This window comes from Gossypium hirsutum, chromosome D13, assembly GCF_007990345.1.
Source record: "Gossypium hirsutum isolate 1008001.06 chromosome D13, Gossypium_hirsutum_v2.1, whole genome shotgun sequence".
Classification (NCBI taxonomy): Eukaryota; Viridiplantae; Streptophyta; class Magnoliopsida; order Malvales; family Malvaceae; genus Gossypium; species Gossypium hirsutum.
The window spans coordinates 63,252,494-63,269,778 of NC_053449.1; the positions used below are offsets into that span (position 1 = coordinate 63,252,494).

Consider the following 17,285-nt stretch of genomic DNA (forward strand, 5'->3'; position numbering starts at 1 on the left):
AACTTGATGGCGTAACCTCTTGATAGCTAACCTATTCACATAATGTTCTTAGGGATTTTTTATGTTTTGCTTCTAATATTTGCTTATTTGGCAAGATTAGGGCTCTCAAACCCTTCAAGGGACATGTGGCATGGCCACATTACCCTTTCAACATCCAACATGTCTACATAGCAATCTCAATGCCTCTCATATTTTCTATCCAAGTTACACTCTTTTACATAACACTACTTGATTTATCACACATTTTTCAAAATTTAGCCCTTTCACACCATGCCTTGTAACAATTAATGTATGGGCATATAGCATGTGCGAATCCCACTCGTTCTCTTCTAAAATGAAGCATTCATGTCTTCTCACCCCTACAATTCTTCGTCAGCATGACACATAGCATGCTTGGTTGTTTCCCTTCAGTTTTTGAAATGGAACTTTCGCAAATTTTGTCATCATTTCCCATTGCATTAGTTGATGTGTGGCATTGATGGACCTTATGTGGCATTGATGGACCTTATGTAATTTTCTAATAATTGGCTTCCAGCCATTTTCACCAATGTTGTTGAAACCAAATTGGCTAGTCGAACTAGGAACTAATTAGTATACCAATCTAGAATAAGGATGAGAATATGTTGAGCCGCAAATCGGGTTGGACCACAAATTGTATACTACAAAAATCGGTAAAAATATTTACATAGCACGACTAGATCTATCTCACATTTTCCAAATTTTAGCTCTATTACCCCTTACCTATAACAATCAATATACAACATGCGCAAGTCCCACTCATTCTCTTTAAAATAAAGCATTTGCGTATTCTCGCCCTTATGATGCTTTGTCGACATAACATGTAACATACTTAGTTGTACCCTTCAGCTTTTGAAATGGAACTTTTGCAAATTTTGCACCCCTCTCTCCCATCGCGTTAGTTGTTGTGTGACATTGACGAACCTATACAATTTTTCAATAATTGGCTCTTGGTACATCTTGCCAATATTTTTGAAATTGAACTAGCCAGTCAAATTGGGAACTAGCTAGTATACCAGCTCGGAGTAAGGGCGAGAACCGGTTGAGCCACAAACCATAGTTGGATTATAAATCATGAACTGCAAGAACCGGTAAAAATTTATATAGCACAACTAAATCTATCTCGCATTTTCCAAAAATTAGTTATTTCATCCTTTACCTTATAACAGTCAGTGTATGAAATGTGTGAGTCCTCCTCGTTCTCTTATAGAATTAAGCATTTGCGTATTCTCACCCTTATGATGCTTCGTTGAAATAACGTGTAGCATACTTAACAATTTCCCTTCAATTTTTGAAATGGAACTTTTGCAAATTTTGTACCATTCTCTCCCACTGCATTAGTTGACGTGTGGCGTTGACAAACCTGTATAGTTATCCAAGAATTGGCTCTCGGGTTTTCTCACAAATGTTGTTGAAACTGATTGATGAATCAAACTAAGAACATGTTGGTATATTAGTCTGGAGTAAATGTGAGAAGCGGTTGAGTCGCAAATTGCATTTGGACTACAAATTGTGAATTGCAATAACAAGTAAAAAAATACATAGCACGACTGGATCTATCTCGCATTTTCCATAATTTAGCTCTTTCACCCCTTACCTTATAACTGTCAATGTATGGCACGTGAGTCCCATTCATTATATTCTAAAATGTCTTATTGCCCCTACAGTGCTTCGCCAGCATGACATGTAGTATACTTGGTTGTTTCCCTTCAATTTTTTAAAGGGAACTTTCACAAATTTTGCACCACTCTCTCCTATTACATTAGTCGACATATGACATTTATAAACCCATTTAGTTTTCTAAGAATTGGTTATCGACCCTTCTCACTAGTGTTGTTGAAATCGAACCAATCAGCTGGATTATGAACTGAGTGGTATACCAATCTGAATTAATGTAAGAATTGGTTAAACCGTAAACTATGGTTGAACTACAAATCATGAATTGCAGTAACCGGTAAAAAAATTACATAGTACAACTAGATCTATCTCACATTTTAAAAAATTTAGCTCTTTACCCTTTTACCTTATAGTTGTCAATGTATGGCACATGTGAGTCAACATGACGTGTAGCATACTTGATCACTTCCCTTCGATTTTTGAAATGAAACTTTTGTGAATGTTGCACCCCTCTCTCCCATTACATTAGTCAACATGTGGTGTTAATAAACCGATATAGTTTTCCAAAAATTGGCCTTAAACACTTATTGCTTGTGTTGTTGAAACCGGTCCGATAAGCTAGATCAAGAACTGGATAGTATATTGATTCGAAGTAATGTAAGAATCGATTGAGCCACAATCTGTGGTTGGACTAAAAATTGTGAACTGCAAGAACTGGAAAAAAATTTACATAGCACAACTAGATTTATCTTGCATTTTCCAAAATTTAGCTCTCTCACCCATTTACCTTATAAAAATCGATGTATGGCATGCATAAGTCCCACTTGTTCTATTGTAAAATGAACATCCGTGTATTCTTTCCCCTACGATGCTTCACTGACATGACGTATAATATGCTTGGTTGTTTCCCTTCAATTTTTGAAATGAAACTTTCACAAAATTTGCACCATTCTCTCATATTGCATTAGTCGATGTGTAGCGTTTATAGACCCATATAGTTTTCCAATAATTGGCTCTTAGACCTTCTCACCAATATTGTCAAAAATGGATCAACTGGTCAAACCTGAAACATGCACGTTAATCGAACTGAAGTAAGGGTGAGAATCGGTTAAGCTATGAACACAGTTGGATCGCAAATAGTGACCTGCAGTAACTAGTAAAAAAACTACATAACGCAACTAGATCTATCTCGCATTTTCCAAAATTTAGCTATTTCGCCCTTCACCTTGTAACAACCAATGTATGACATGTGTAAGTCCCAATCGTTCTCTTCTAAAATGAAGCATTCGCGTCTTATTGCCCCTGTGATGCTTTGTTAGCATGACGTGCAACATACTTGGTTATTTCCCTTCAATTTTTGAAATGGAACTTTTGCAAATTTTACACCCATCTCTCCTATTGCTTTAGTTGATGTGTGGCGTTGATAGACCCATGCAGTTTTCCAATAATTGATTATTAACCATTCTCATCAATATTAATTACTGAAATCGGATGGACTGGTATGCCAGTCTAAGGTAAGGATACGAATCGGTCGACCTGCAAACCATTATGAACTATGATTAGATCGCGAATCATGAACTGGAAGAACCAATAAAAATTTGATTCAATTGATTTTTATTTTTTGCAAATTTCTTAGGTTAAACAGTATATATATCTTTTCCAACCTAAATCCATTAAAAACATATCCAAACCTGGTAAAAGTACAATGGAGGCGCCTTTGTACTAACAGTTAAATTGCATTTTACCTATTTTATTAAAAAAATGGTCAAATTAGTCATTGTACGACAGATCAAACAGAAAACTAATCATTTCTGTTAAAAAATTATGCATTTATGTTGCTAAAAACTGACATGGCTGACAAAATAACTAGTTAATTACACAGTGCGTGCCATGTGTACACCACGTTGGCGTACGGAGACTAGTTTTTAATAGTAAAATAGATATAATTTTTAACAGTACAATGACTAAATTGCCTTTTCTTTAATGGAGTGGAAAAAAATGCAATTTGACTTAACCCAAAATAATTAAATGAAAAGAAAAACAATATTGGTGTATTCACTGCTTAGTCCGTCTTGCACCTACTAAAACACGAGAAAAAAAGTCGAAAATAAAAAGGATTTGTTGCTCTTTGCTTTGGATTTTGTTGTGATGTGTTGCCAATCGACGTCTTGGAGATTCACTTTAGAGCTGGGTCACTATGGTATTGTAACCGCTAGCCATTTTTCATTAATGAAAGTCTTTACTTCAAATAGAAATATCGCTATTAATATTAATTATTATTTTTTCTCAAAATTTTTGTTGGCTAATATTGAGAGAGTGATAAAGTGACTTATTTATTATAGTCAGAATATAACTAGGCAACGACTAGTGTTATGGGGCTAGACCCTTTGTCTAGCAAACCGTGCGCCCTTAGGCAATTTTTTGGATTTAAATATTGCCTAAGTCGGCCTACTCTCTAAATAATATAATTATTGCAAAAACTCTCTAAAGCACCGAAGCAAAGAAGAAGTAAACTTGAATCGAAAGAGCAACGAAGAATAAAAGAATCAAAGGAAAGTAACACGTCAAGTGTTTCAGTAAATACTCTCAAAAGTATTCTATTACTTTGAAGGTTTACAACTAAGTGAATATAAATGACGATATACCTCTATTTATAGTTGGGCTCCCCCAAAACCAACCATACAGATTGATTTACATCGACTGTCGAGATTAGAGCCTATCTACAATTGAGAGTCTTAAGGGATTTAAAATATATACAATCTTATCCCTTTAGGGCTTACACTATTTATTACTAGAGTGTTTCACTAAGCCACAAAGGCTTCAAGTAGATGGATTTTTCTATGGGTTTTGCGAATTGGGTTAGTTTTTGTGGGTCAAATGAGCCCCATTTGATAAGTTGACTTCTATGGGACGTTTTGTGCGCAATGGTCACAAGCTTTGATATACAGCTCATGACACTAGTAATTTGTTAACAATGATACATGTACAAATGTGGTAAAATTTATTAACTTAAATTCATCGAAGCTGCTATTTTTTAAGTCTAGAAGATCAATTAAATTGCGACGAGTTGTTGGATGGGATCTAAGAAACAACGTTGAACATCATAAATTTGTGAACCAAATTCCAAAGACTTTTCTTATCTATTTTTTTACATTGATCGTCAAATCAACTTGGACTTAATAAATGTTCTTCTACTCGTCGATAGGTACCGATCTACCGTACCGGTCGTCGTATAGTCGCTTGGCGCTCGTTAGCTAGACTTAAAAAAATAGCTTAGTGACTTAAATAAAATTTTAAAATAGTTTAGAGACTTAAATAAAAACTTTCGAATAGTTTAGTGACCAAAACGTAAACTTACTAATAATTTAATGACATTTGGTGTAGTTTCCCCTAATTATATATATTTTATTATTTATTAAAATTTTATAGATAATTATCTTAACATTTTAAAAAAATATTTATATTTTAGTATTATATATTACTAAAGATTTAGTTTTTATATGTTATAAATTATATAATATATATAAAACTTAATGCATTATATTATAAACAAAGAAAATGGGTCAGCCTAAATTTTAAACAAGCCTCATTTTTTTCCTGAGTTTATTTTTTGAATTTAATATTTTTGTCTAAATCTTTTTAAATTTAGAATGAATATTTGGGCTTCGATAGGAAATTTAACCTATGAATAGGTCTAGATATATGACACAACCAAACATTTTTAAAGGATAAACTACACTTATAGTCACCCAATTATTAATAAATTTATTTTTTGATCATCCAACTATTAATAATTTTTTGTTTTGATCCATAATATTAAAAGAATTAATAAATTTTAAGTTAAAATAAAATTTAAAAGTCAATGTAAAACAAAGAGGGTTTAAGAATAATAATTCACAACTAAATGATAATTCAATTATTTGATTTTGTATTTTCTTTTTATCATTAATCGTTAAATAGTTGTCGAAAAGATGATATAATAATTTTTAAAATTAATATAATAATTAATTAAAAATATAAAAAGAAAACAAATTCAGGCTAGACGAGAACGAAATAAGACTCGTTTAGATTACTAATCTTATTTTTTACAGCTCATTTTTTAAACTTATATTTTTATCTAAACTCGAATCCTTGCTTAAGCTAAAATTACGAAAACTTGTGAAATTCCTTACCCGAATTAAGTCCATGTGCGATCCGACTAGAATTCCGGTAAGGTTAATTGCCCCGATCGCCGAATCGGCGGTTCCATCCGACATCATAACCATCAACACTCGGACCCTCTACATTAGCACCATATAAAAAATTTCGCCTTCTTTTAATTTAGCTCCAGTTTTGTTTTTTCGTTGTTGTTACCGTCGATGGCGAGAAACGGCGCCATTCCTTGTCTCATGAGGTCGGAGAAGATTGACGGTATCGATATTTCAGCATCTGACGCCGGCGGAGGAAGTTCATGAACTCGCCGTCGATGATACCGCGGAGACTTAATGGTGGGGCTACGTCCACGTGCTTTGTGAGATGATGGTGTTTTTTTTCAGTACACGTGGCGAAAACCCAAAGATCCTCATTTTATATAGCTATAAAAAAGAAAGAAAAAAAACTTTCCAGTTCTAGAAAATCACATTTAAAAAAAAATTCATGAACTCAACCCAAAATGTAATGAATCCTTAATTTTTTTCATTTCTTTTTTACCCTTTTTCAAAAGAAAAATGGATTGTTGTTCTTTTTCATCGTCATTAAGCTTAAGTTTAAGCTTAATGTTGAAACCTCGTCCGCCATTAATGACCATTAACTATAATGGTAACTCTCAGTGGAGTAAAAGGAAGAAGAAAAGGCATTGTTTGCTTCAAGTCTCTGCAATTTCTTACCAGAACTTCATTCATTTTTCTTTTAATGAAACTAAACGACATACCCTTTTGCTTCCTTCTCCTCTACAGGTAAATGGGTTCTGTGGTTTTTTTTCTTTCTTTTTTTGAACCTTTTAATGAGAATTTATGGGTTATTTTTTTTGGGTTTAGTGTTGTTTTTACTATATATGTTCTCAGCCTTTTCAGTTTGGAGGTTTTTTTTGGGTTTAAATCTATGGGATTTTTAGGTTAGAGTTACTGATGCAGACATACAGTGCTATATGGATGAATAATCTGTGTTACTTTTATCTAATTTCCATGTTGAAATGTATTTTACTATACATTTTGTGTCTATTCGATGTTTAGTTGAGGAACATTACTGATATGGATTATGGAGTATACTTTTGGCAATATCTTCACAAATTATTACTCCACTTAATTCATGAAGTAGGATTGAGTTTTTGCTTTTTCCATAGGGAAATTTTCTTTCATCTTGTTCATTCTGGTTTAGAATTCTTGAGGGATTTTCGATTCCCATGGGAGGAGTCTTCGAAGTGTTGTCTGTCCGGAGGTGGAGGATCCCTCAACACTTCGGTGTTGTCCCAGGTCGGGTTTTTGTTTCCCGGCTCTGTCGAGAGCCCGAATTGATGAAAATGGGCACCATTTCCTTGGTGGCGCATGGCCCGATCCAACTAGACGCTCCTGCTCCATGAACCCTGTCTCCAGCTCAGGCTCTCAACGGAGTTGGGAGACAAAACTCCGGCCTGGGACAATACCGGACGTGTTGAGGGGTCCTCTGGCTCTAGGCGGACGTCACTTTGAAGACTTCTCTTGAAAAAGTCAGAAATCACTCCGCGCAAGAATGGCCATTTATTGTCACATACATTGGATCAAAATAATGCCTTTAAGAATGGGCCATGTGTTTATACTATCTGGTATTTGAGTTAATTTTGCTTGAAAAGAAAAATAGCAGAAACATTTCAGGATCCTGTACTGGTCCTACTGGAGCACAAGGTTCTTGCTGCTCGATACTTGCAATTCATCATGCCTTTTTATTGATAAGAATGAGCGAGAATTTAGTTTAAAAGGAGCACATGATGGCTATAGTTCTTTAGGGTTTTTATTTCAAAGCATGAAGTTTTTGGCTGTTATCATTGGATTAGCCCAAAATCCGACAATTAATCTTGCCAAGTTCAAATTTTAGGGGTTTCTCACGGAAACAAAGTGTTAGCTTCAAACTAGACATAAAGATTTTGAGCTAGTCCAATATTTCTTGCTTCCACTAACTTTGTTGTTTTTTAATGTTGTGATGAGCATTGCTACAATTGACATACTGATACATATATATTCTTGGTTTGATGTGAATTCTTGATTTAATGTTGATTTTTTCTGCTTTTATTGCAATCTAAATATTTTATGCCACTTCAGGAAAAGTATGGTTCTATGATCGCAATGGATGAACAAACAAGGCTTGAAATGTTATCATTCGAAACTCCCAAAATCAGACTACTTAGAAGTATGAGCATTGAAGGTGAAGCTATGCAGGTATTATCTTCTAATCCCATTACCTTTAATGTTTTGAGTCGTTAAATCAGCATTAAGACACTGCTGGGTTTTACAACTTGAAAAGCAAAAAAAAAAGGTTTTCTTCTTATACTTTTTGTACTCGTTACAACTTCTTAATATCTCGGATTTATTCTTGACATATTTCTCATGATCACTGTAGTAAGTTCTTCATATAACTCATTAGAAGTACACAAGCAGCAATTTGACTCTCATCGTTTATATTTATCTTAATCTCTTGAGTTTTGTAAAAGCCTTAGTCTTTAGTTTTCCAAACATTGGTCTTGTCGTGCTGTATTTTATTGCATTCTTGATCTGTGGAGTCTTTAGAAATGTGAAAGTTCATTTTTTTTAACAAAGAGAAATTAAAAACAAGATTTATGCTCTGAAGATACGATGTAATACATTATTTCAGAGACCATATTAGTGTATGGAATTTGTCCCAAAAGCTGATCGAGGTCTTATATTGAAACGAAGAATAAGAAACCGGTTCTGTGACAAGTAATGCAGGGTTCAAGAGAAGAGATGCTCTCTCTATGGCTGTTGAGATCTTTTGTTTGACCAAGATAGTTCTAGAGATTATTTCTCTAGTAGGATCCTTGGTTCTTTCTTTTTTTTTTTCTGTAGATTTTTTGGTACATAATCTATACTATTCTTTAAGTGTTTGACTAAGCTGATGTTACTTATCAATCAGGCCTTAACTCAATTAGGAAATTACCAAAAACCCATTCCTTTTACAAAGTAAGAGATTACTATGAGGGTTTTTTTTTTTGTCTTTTTACAGGATTTGTGCCTGAGACATCATAGCTTTCAATATCTCAACTTTACTATTTCATCTAAAGTCTCATTTGTTTTTAAATAAATTTTTTATAAATATATTTCTTACATAATTTTTTTCACCCACATCGCGGGTTTGTTATAATCTAGTATGGTTTATGTTTTTTGTAATGCTAACTTTGTTCTATCTTTATCTTGGCAGGTATTAGATTTTGCTGCCTTTCCGAAACCAGAATTTGATCTACCCATATTTTGTGGCAACTTCTTCACTACTGCTAACATGAACATAGTCGTGTTGTAAGTTTTGTTTATTTTTTTTCATTATTTGTAGAACATGAGTGGCAAGATCAGGGGCATAGACAAGGGGGGTAGGCAGTGGCCTTGGCCCCCTCCTACAAATGGTAAATTGGTCATTTAGACCCTTCAAAATATATGAAATTACAAATTAGTATAATGCTAAAATTGCTCTTTGCCCCCCTCCCCAAATTTATGATTCATCTCTAGCCCCCTAAAGCGATATTCTGGCTTTGCCCCCGGGTGAGTCTATATTTTTCAAATGCTCAGTACTCTAGTAATTCTCTTGTAGTAGATATATCCACCCAGCCCTAGCATGGTGGAATTTGTTTTTTTGTTATGTTGCCCAAGGTGGATAACGAAAAGAAACAGGAAATCCAGTTTCAGCTTCTATTAGGTTCTCCAAATCACTTGACATTCAAATGGTACACATAGCACATCAAAAAGTGCAAAGTCAATTTGAATAGAGCATGAACTTAAATTCTTCAATTTGTTAAAATTTGGATTTATCAGTTATACCATGTCGGTCCTAATTAGGCGCATTGAAGGGACGTGATGGAAGTAGAATCATTTGATAGGCATTGCAAGATGTTGCGTTTGCAAGTAAAACCACCAGTGTCTGGCTTTGATTACTTGTTTAGTATTTCCGATACTTCAAGTAGGCATCCGTTTCCTTTGTCTGAAATGAGAAAGGAAGGGCAAGAATCGAGATAACAAGCCAGATTGCTAGACCATCTTTATGATCTAACATTCATGTTGATCACATGAGTGTTGGTTTCCTGTTTGTTTGTGCATTAGTATTAATTATACATGAAAAGTTTGACAAATAATTCACAAAGACCTTAGAATTTTCATTCTTGGATTGTGCGTGGCTCTTATGAATCATGACTTTGGAACTTACCCTTGGTTAATCGCTTATAGGGACCTAAATCCTTTGCACGATGTCACTAGTCGAAGAGACTACAAGGAAAAGTACTATGACCGCTTATTGCCTCTAGGTCTGAAGTATACCGAGGTAAATGGGATGCTTGGAACTGGCATGTTATGGTAAACCCAGATATTGATAATTGTTTACATCAGTTTTATCGATTCTCTAAAATATGTACCAATGATGACTGAACACAGATTTCATGCAGCTTTTACCTTGGGGAGGAAAGCTTACGAGTGAATCTATAAAGTTCTTCTCACCGATAGTGATATGGACCAAGTTTAGTTCGAGCAATTCTAAACACGAAGTTCTATATTCCGCGTTCATGGAGTACTACAAGGTACAGTTATTCTTCTGAGAAATGCAGTCATTGCCTGATGATATAAAGTACAAATGATAATTGGCATTATCGATACATTATCTTTTGGAAACTGTGCTTAGTTTTCTTACTTCTTGATGCTCTATTAGGCATGGCTGGAGCTAATGGAGCAAGCGGTGGAGGATACTGATCCATCTCAAATTACGTGCAATCTCGAAGCCCAGCATAGATATCTAACATGGAGAGCTGAAAAGGTTATTATTCCAGATTTTTGCTTTCTCTTACAGTCTCGTCTTTATGAACCTATCATCTCTGTTAGCTTCGGATAGTATCTTCACAGTTGATTTTTTGCACGACATAGAAAATATTACATTAATTAAGATAAAATTATCGATTGTTGTTGCAATCGATTTTTTTAAGTCTGAGAACTGAAAGAGCAGATAAAATTGTCTGACTCTTTCCAAGGGGTGTAATCGAGCCGAGCTGAGCCCGAATATTGGCAAGCTCGAACTGGACTTAAAATTCAGAATTTGATACTCTGCTCGAGCTTGATCAAACATTCAAACTCGAGATATAATCGAACTTCTCGAGCTTGTTTACTAATTTTTGTATTTAAGTTCGAAGTCAATTAAGCTCATACGTATTCAAGCTTGAGCTCGATAATTAAGCTTAAGGTTAATAATGTTAAGATTAAGGGTAATAGTGTATTTTAATGATATAAAAATATTTAAAAAATATATATAAAAACGAAAACATGATAAGGCTTGCTAGCTGTTTGAGCCGAGTATTATTATGCTTGAATTTGGCTTGATCAATAGCTTGGCTTGGTCAAGCTTGAGCTTGGCTTGATAATTACCGAATTATGTTATAGTTTTTTTCGAGTCAAACTTGAGTAGTTTGCGTACACCGGTGTCTCATTCACAATGTTACTCATTCCCATGATAATATGTTAATACATAACTAAATACTTGTCACTTGCGCTTCTTGGATTGACTCAACACCCTTTGTTACATTTAACTTCTCCTATGGTTAACATATTTATCTTAGAATCATATCCATAACGGCAAGTTTGTTTGGCCGAGCAATCCTAGATCCAAATTTCAGGCTTAGCCTTTCAAATATAGCTACCGTTCAATCGTGTCTATTGGTAAAGTCCAAACCGGGCTCGGAATCAACCCCAAAAAATATAATATTAGAGTCTTCTGCATTCCTTTACAGGAAATCATAAAAGTTTGCAGGCATTAACGTTTCTTATTTTCTCGACTTTTTTGGTTCATATGAAAGCAGGATCCTGGCCACGGAGTTTTAAAACGGTTGATTGGGGAGAAGCTCGCCAAGGTATATTCATGAATCACTTAGCTTTAATGATTTTTGGTCAACGTGACCAGTTCTTTACCTAACTAATGAATCGATGCGAAATCCGTAGGATTTGTTGAGAAATTTCCTTTTTAGTGGGATTGATGAACTAGGAAGCAAAACATTCCTGGACTACTTCCCTGAGTACGGCATCGAGGATGGGACTATAAACGAGAAACGAAGCATCATTGGTAAGGGTTTCGAAAACCGGCCTTGGGATAAAAACGGAGAGTTTATTGGCAATGACTTGAGAAACTAATCGAAAACCGGCCTTGGGATAAAAACGGAGAGTTTATTGGCAATGACTTGAGAAACTAACTTTTTGTGGGTTCTTGTAAATCCTGCTTCTTAACCTTGATTTTTCACCGTCTGTGTACCGAATAATAATCCACATATAAATCTCCCAAATGTAAGGAATTGTTGTATGTTATAGCTAGATTTTGTGTACATTTAATTGTTTTTCTTAGTGATTTTCTTGCCTTTAAAATTCCAACATTAATTCTAAAAAAAAAAAAAGCCTGAAAAATTGAAGGAAGTTTCTCAAGTAGAAATTGGCTTTCGAATGTGTAGATGGTTGCCTTTCGATTTTGCTTCAACAATAATTATATAATGGGTAAATTGCACTAGTATTCAACTATTAGTAATTCTTTTTACCAAAATTATAAAATGATCATCCAATTATTAGTAAATTTCTCTTTTGGTTATCTAATTTTGAAAAGTTATAGAATGATGATTTAATTATTTAATTGCCTTTTTTGTCAGTTACGTGTTTTTATTTTTTACCTTAGCTAGCTGGAAAGATAAAATTGAATAGTTTGGTAATTATTTTGTAATTTTTTATAGTTAGGTGATAAAGAAAATTATTAATAGTTGAGTGATTATTTTTTAACTTTTTATAATTGGGTGACTAAAAATATTTACTATTAATGTAATTCTTTTTAAATAATGAAAATATTGATTGCAATTTGGTTTATATTCGATTTTAAGTCATTGGTTAAATAGAATAAATTATCGAATTTTTATTTAATTGAATAAATTATGTTTGATTATTTTATTCGGTTTTATGTGAATAAATTATCGATTTTCGATTTAATTGAATAAATTATGTTTGATTAGTTTACTCGATTTTATGTGAATAAATTATAAATTTTCGATTTAATTGAATAAATTATCGATTTTATATTTGATTAATTGATTGAATTTAGTTTGATGTTAATGATTAAGAATCTTTTACATACAAATAAATGATCGATTTATCATATATAGGCTATTTAATCTATATTATTTTGCGAATTATGTTTATTTTCTAATGCCAACTCAAAGTCTTAATTTTTTTAATTTTACTTATTTTAATAAATATATACAAATTAATTATATTTTAATTTCTTCCCCGAGTAATACAAGGAAAGCAAAATCAAAATTACTCAATAATAAAAAATAAGATAAATTATATCTATCACAAAATTATTAGTAAAAGCTACAAAATGATATTTGAATTATTCAAAAATTTTCATTTAAGTCATTGAACTGTTCAAATTGCTGTTGTATGACATTCTCTATTCACACTCCCTATATCAATTGAAATCTCACATTCCTCTTACTTTTTTATAGTTCAATTCTTTTTTTTTCCGTGAAACAATTTTAAACATTACGAATCTATGAATCAAAATTCAAATAACTTTTTTCTCTAATCTTCGACACTGACCCAGATTGATTCGAAATCTAAAGTATGTTTTTCTACTCATAGATGAGTACTGATCACCTATTGATCATCGAATCCTCTCTTGCTAATCAGGTTTAATAAAATAAAAATAAAAATTTTCGAATAGTGTAGTGACTTAAATAAAAATTTTTAGAGTTTAGTAACTATTTTATAACTTCTTTGAAGTTGAATGACTAAAATGTAAATTTACTAATAACATTAGTTTATCCTAAATATTATTTGATATAGTTAAATTTATAAAAAAAATGCAAAGCGGGCAAAACATTTTAATTTTGTTCGAAAAAAAAAAAAAACTCCGGACCCACTCTCACCACAGCTCTGTCGCAGCTCACTCTGTCTTCTAGTTTCCGACGGAGCAGGAAATTTGAATAAGGTAATTTTCAAAACCCTAAAAAGATTCGATGTCCACTTACAGTCATGATAGAGAGATTTTAAGTTATTTGCTCTCTGTCTATCTTCATCACTATGCTATATTTTGATTTCCTGTTTTCGATCCTACTGATCGTTACTATTTGTCTCATCAATTTAATTTTAAGGGTATAGGTTTTGCGGAAATGGCGGGCTGTTATAGCCGCTATAATGATTATTTTCCGTTATTTGCGGCCACGATCTGCTGCTATTGATGTGAAATTTATTTACACCGCTAGTGAGGTCTTTAGCATGGAACTGATGTAGTTAAATTTTGACTGTTTGGTGTCTGTTTGGTAGCTGAGAAAATGAAATGGAAATGAATATCGAATGAAAGGGGCATGGGGATCTTGCTGATTTTGTTTTAGTTCCAATAATGGTGAAAATTTGAGTAGTTCTGAATTCTGATATGAATTTATAATTTATGTATGGGGAAAGTTCTCTCACATAGGTCTTGGTTTTGCAGGAGAAGATGAAAGTCAAGTTGCTACGTATCCTTGTCTTCAATGCAAAGTGTCTCAAGCAAAATTGTTTTTGTTAATCTTTTATGAGTAAATGGTTTATTCCACGTCTTGGATTTTGTGTATGTGTCCAACATGTGCATATTCAGTCCTTTTTGCAAGTATTTCATGTATTTGGCGGGTATTTGAAAAGTCATATTCCCATACTTATATTTGGAAATATCGGACATGAGAACTTAAAGAGAAATGAAGAGTCGGAAGAAGATTTATTTCACAATAATAGCACCTTTTGTGGTTTCTGTTTTTCTTGAGTATATATCTTTGATTTATGGCAAAAAGCATTTTTCTTGTTCTTCCTCAACCTTTTAAATTCTTGAGTGTATCATATGTATGTTAAATATTACTAAGCTATGCTACTTGGACACGGGTATAAGTTTCGGATACTTGTATGTGTCTGACATGGCTATGCGCACTTTGTTTTCTATGTTTTTCCATGTATTTGGAAAGTCATGTCCTCTCACCACCATGTCCATATATGTGTCGAACATGACTATTTCAAGCAAAATGAAGTCTTGGACTGTTTTTGGTCAAAATGACATTTGTTTTTTTTACTAGAAGAAGCAGTTTTCTCTTGACCTATTTCTCTCCCTATATCTTTTGGCTATAAACAGAGTAAGCACTCTTTACCACTTGCATCCCAATGTAGCTACTAAAAAAAAATTATGCTTTTTTGTTGAATTACCCTTGTTTTTTTAATGATGAGGAAACTCTAATTATATTTTCTTTTTGATGACAGATGGCATGCTGTTGCTTCATGGACATGGGATGCCCAAGATGAAACATGTGGAATTTGTAGGATGGCCTTTGATGGTTGTTGTTCTGACTGTAAACTCCCTGGGGATGATTGCCCATTGAGTAAGTCTTTACTTAGACTGATCGTATTGTCTTATATTGTTGAGTCGTTATTAAAAAGAGTTTCTATGAAATTTTGTGCCTTTTAATAGTTCTTACCTTTTGGTTTCATGAACATTATTTTATTCAAATTCGGGTATGTGTCGACACAGGTAAGGCTGATTTTTCTATGTTTTTCTATGTATTTGGAAGGCTCTCGGAGGTTGTATCCCTATATCCATGTGTTAGACACTGTTACTTCGAGAAAAATAAGAGCTGGAGCACCATAGCGTGAATGTGTATCCCATTCCTTTTTTAAAATATTTTCATTTTTCTACTAGGACAATTGTCAGGACAATGCTACTAAAATTTGCTAAATGGCATTCATGTGCAAAGAAAAATCTTTTTGAAATCCCATTAATATATGGGTCTAAGAGTCTATTTGGAATTGCTTTTCTATGATGATTTCATTGATATATACTTTTTAGGAATTACTTCTACTTTTATGAGATTGTAGCACTTTGGTCATGCAAGAGTTATTTTGTTCCATTCTTCTTCTTGCTTGATGTACTTGTGTCCGATATATTTGACACATATTCAGATATAGGTATAAGGATATAATCCAACAAATATATGGAAAACTTAGAAAAAATCAAACAGATTGCTGTTGGACACAGATCCATTCATGAGATTCACATCCGAGTCTGAGTAACTTAGATTTAAAGAAAGATACAAATTTGGTATTTTGACATGAACTAATAGTAGGCATGGTTTGCTTATATAATCATGACAGAACAAGTATATTTACAAATACAATTCATATTCATCTCCTATTTTGCTTTGACTCTTTACTTCTTATTTTTGAAGCATTCATATATTTGGACAGAGGTATGGGGATATGACCCTCACACCTGAGTCCAAATAACCTCGATTGTTTTCATTTTTGTCTCATTGCTTTCTTACTTATTATACATGTAAATGTTTGGAGTTCATCATCTTCTTAGTACTTAACGATGTTTATCGGTTGTTGTGTTGCAGTTTGGGGTGCATGCAACCATGCTTTCCATCTTCATTGCATCCTGAAATGGGTTAATTCACAGACTTCTCAAGCACATTGTCCGATGTGCCGTCGTGAATGGCAGTTCAAGGGATGATTCATCCAATAAATATTTTAACCATTGATGCCTTATGTTGCTTATCTGTTCAAAAAACACACTTTTTATCTCTTCTCATTTTGATCTACCTATATTCATAGATTCACCAAATATGAGTTTTGTTTCTGTTTTGTGCTTACATGGTTCATGTAAAATGGACCAACAGTTTGGCCATCAACCTTTAATTCGTCAAACACACTCCCTTTTAGCAAGGTTAAAAGGGTTTTCAGAGCCGGACTGGTGGTGGAACCGGTCAAACTATCGGTTTGCCGGTCTGACCGGTTTGAGTAAATAAATTTTTTTTGGTTCAATCACTTGGTCCAACCAGTCCGTATCAGTTCTCATTCAATCGGTTTATGATCTTGTATTTCGGTTAGATTCTTGAGTCAATTTGTTTAATGGTTTTTTTGGGGCCGGTACTTAAGCAAGACCTTGATCCAAACATCATTGCCCTTTGGAGAAATGTGTGTTAGTCAAGACCCAAGGAATGAATTTTGGGTTTTGGGTTGAATCATAAATGATTTTATTTAAAAGTTTTTATTTGTAATTAATGAGATTTGAACCTAAATTCTAAATTCTAGCAGTGAGTTTAAAATTCATTGAAAATGAAAAATTATATTAACATTAAATTTATGTAATTTTAAGTAAGTTACACTTGAGGTGGCTCAACTATTAGTGCGTTTGCACTTTAGTCCCTAAATTTTAAAGGTTATAAGTTGATCATTGAATTATTTGAAAATTATTATTTAATTGGTTAAGTCATCATTCACCATAGAGTAAATTATATTCAAAGTTATTTAACTAATAGTAATTTTACACTCATAATTTTCTAAAATTGAGTTAAAGTGTAAGTTTATTAATAATTAAGTGACATTAATTATATTTTATCCTATACTTTATAATTAAATTTAAATAAAAGTATATTTTAATTA

At 33.2% G+C, this 17,285-nt stretch overlaps 2 protein-coding genes across 2 annotated transcripts; both read left to right on the forward strand.

The window, feature by feature from the left end:
* Positions 1-5,789: 5,789 nt before the first annotated feature.
* LOC107945135 (phytochromobilin:ferredoxin oxidoreductase, chloroplastic) lies at positions 5,790-12,152 on the forward strand. The gene is made up of 8 exons (XM_016878998.2): positions 5,790-6,569; positions 7,908-8,024; positions 9,022-9,116; positions 10,035-10,128; positions 10,250-10,381; positions 10,510-10,614; positions 11,648-11,698; positions 11,787-12,152. The coding sequence occupies exons 1-8, from the start codon at positions 6,342-6,344 to the stop codon at positions 11,973-11,975; spliced, it is 1,011 nt and encodes a 336-aa protein (XP_016734487.1). The 5' UTR covers positions 5,790-6,341; the 3' UTR covers positions 11,976-12,152.
* A 1,866-nt stretch (positions 12,153-14,018) lies between these two features.
* On the forward strand, positions 14,019-16,664 carry LOC107950328 (anaphase-promoting complex subunit 11). Its single transcript, XM_016885177.2, has 4 exons — positions 14,019-14,090; positions 14,286-14,338; positions 15,105-15,223; positions 16,238-16,664. Exons 1-4 carry the CDS (start codon positions 14,019-14,021, stop codon positions 16,351-16,353), a joined length of 360 nt encoding a protein of 119 aa, XP_016740666.1. The 3' UTR covers positions 16,354-16,664.
* The last annotated feature ends 621 nt before the right edge of the window (positions 16,665-17,285 follow it).

Excerpts from the sequence above, each read along its gene's own strand:
- LOC107950328 (XM_016885177.2), top strand. The coding sequence starts at position 14,019 with ATGATTATTTTCCGTTATTTGCGGCCACGATCTGCTGCTATTGATGTG. Across the intron at positions 14,091-14,285 it reads TTATTTACACCGCTAGTGAG|TTCTCTCACATAGGTCTTGG; the intron begins GTCTTTAGCATG and ends GTATGGGGAAAG. Across the intron at positions 15,224-16,237 it reads TGGGGATGATTGCCCATTGA|TTTGGGGTGCATGCAACCAT; the intron begins GTAAGTCTTTAC and ends GTTGTGTTGCAG.
- LOC107945135 (XM_016878998.2), top strand. The coding sequence starts at position 6,342 with ATGGATTGTTGTTCTTTTTCATCGTCATTAAGCTTAAGTTTAAGCTTA. Across the intron at positions 6,570-7,907 it reads TGCTTCCTTCTCCTCTACAG|GAAAAGTATGGTTCTATGAT; the intron begins GTAAATGGGTTC and ends ATGCCACTTCAG. Across the intron at positions 10,129-10,249 it reads TAGGTCTGAAGTATACCGAG|CTTTTACCTTGGGGAGGAAA; the intron begins GTAAATGGGATG and ends GATTTCATGCAG.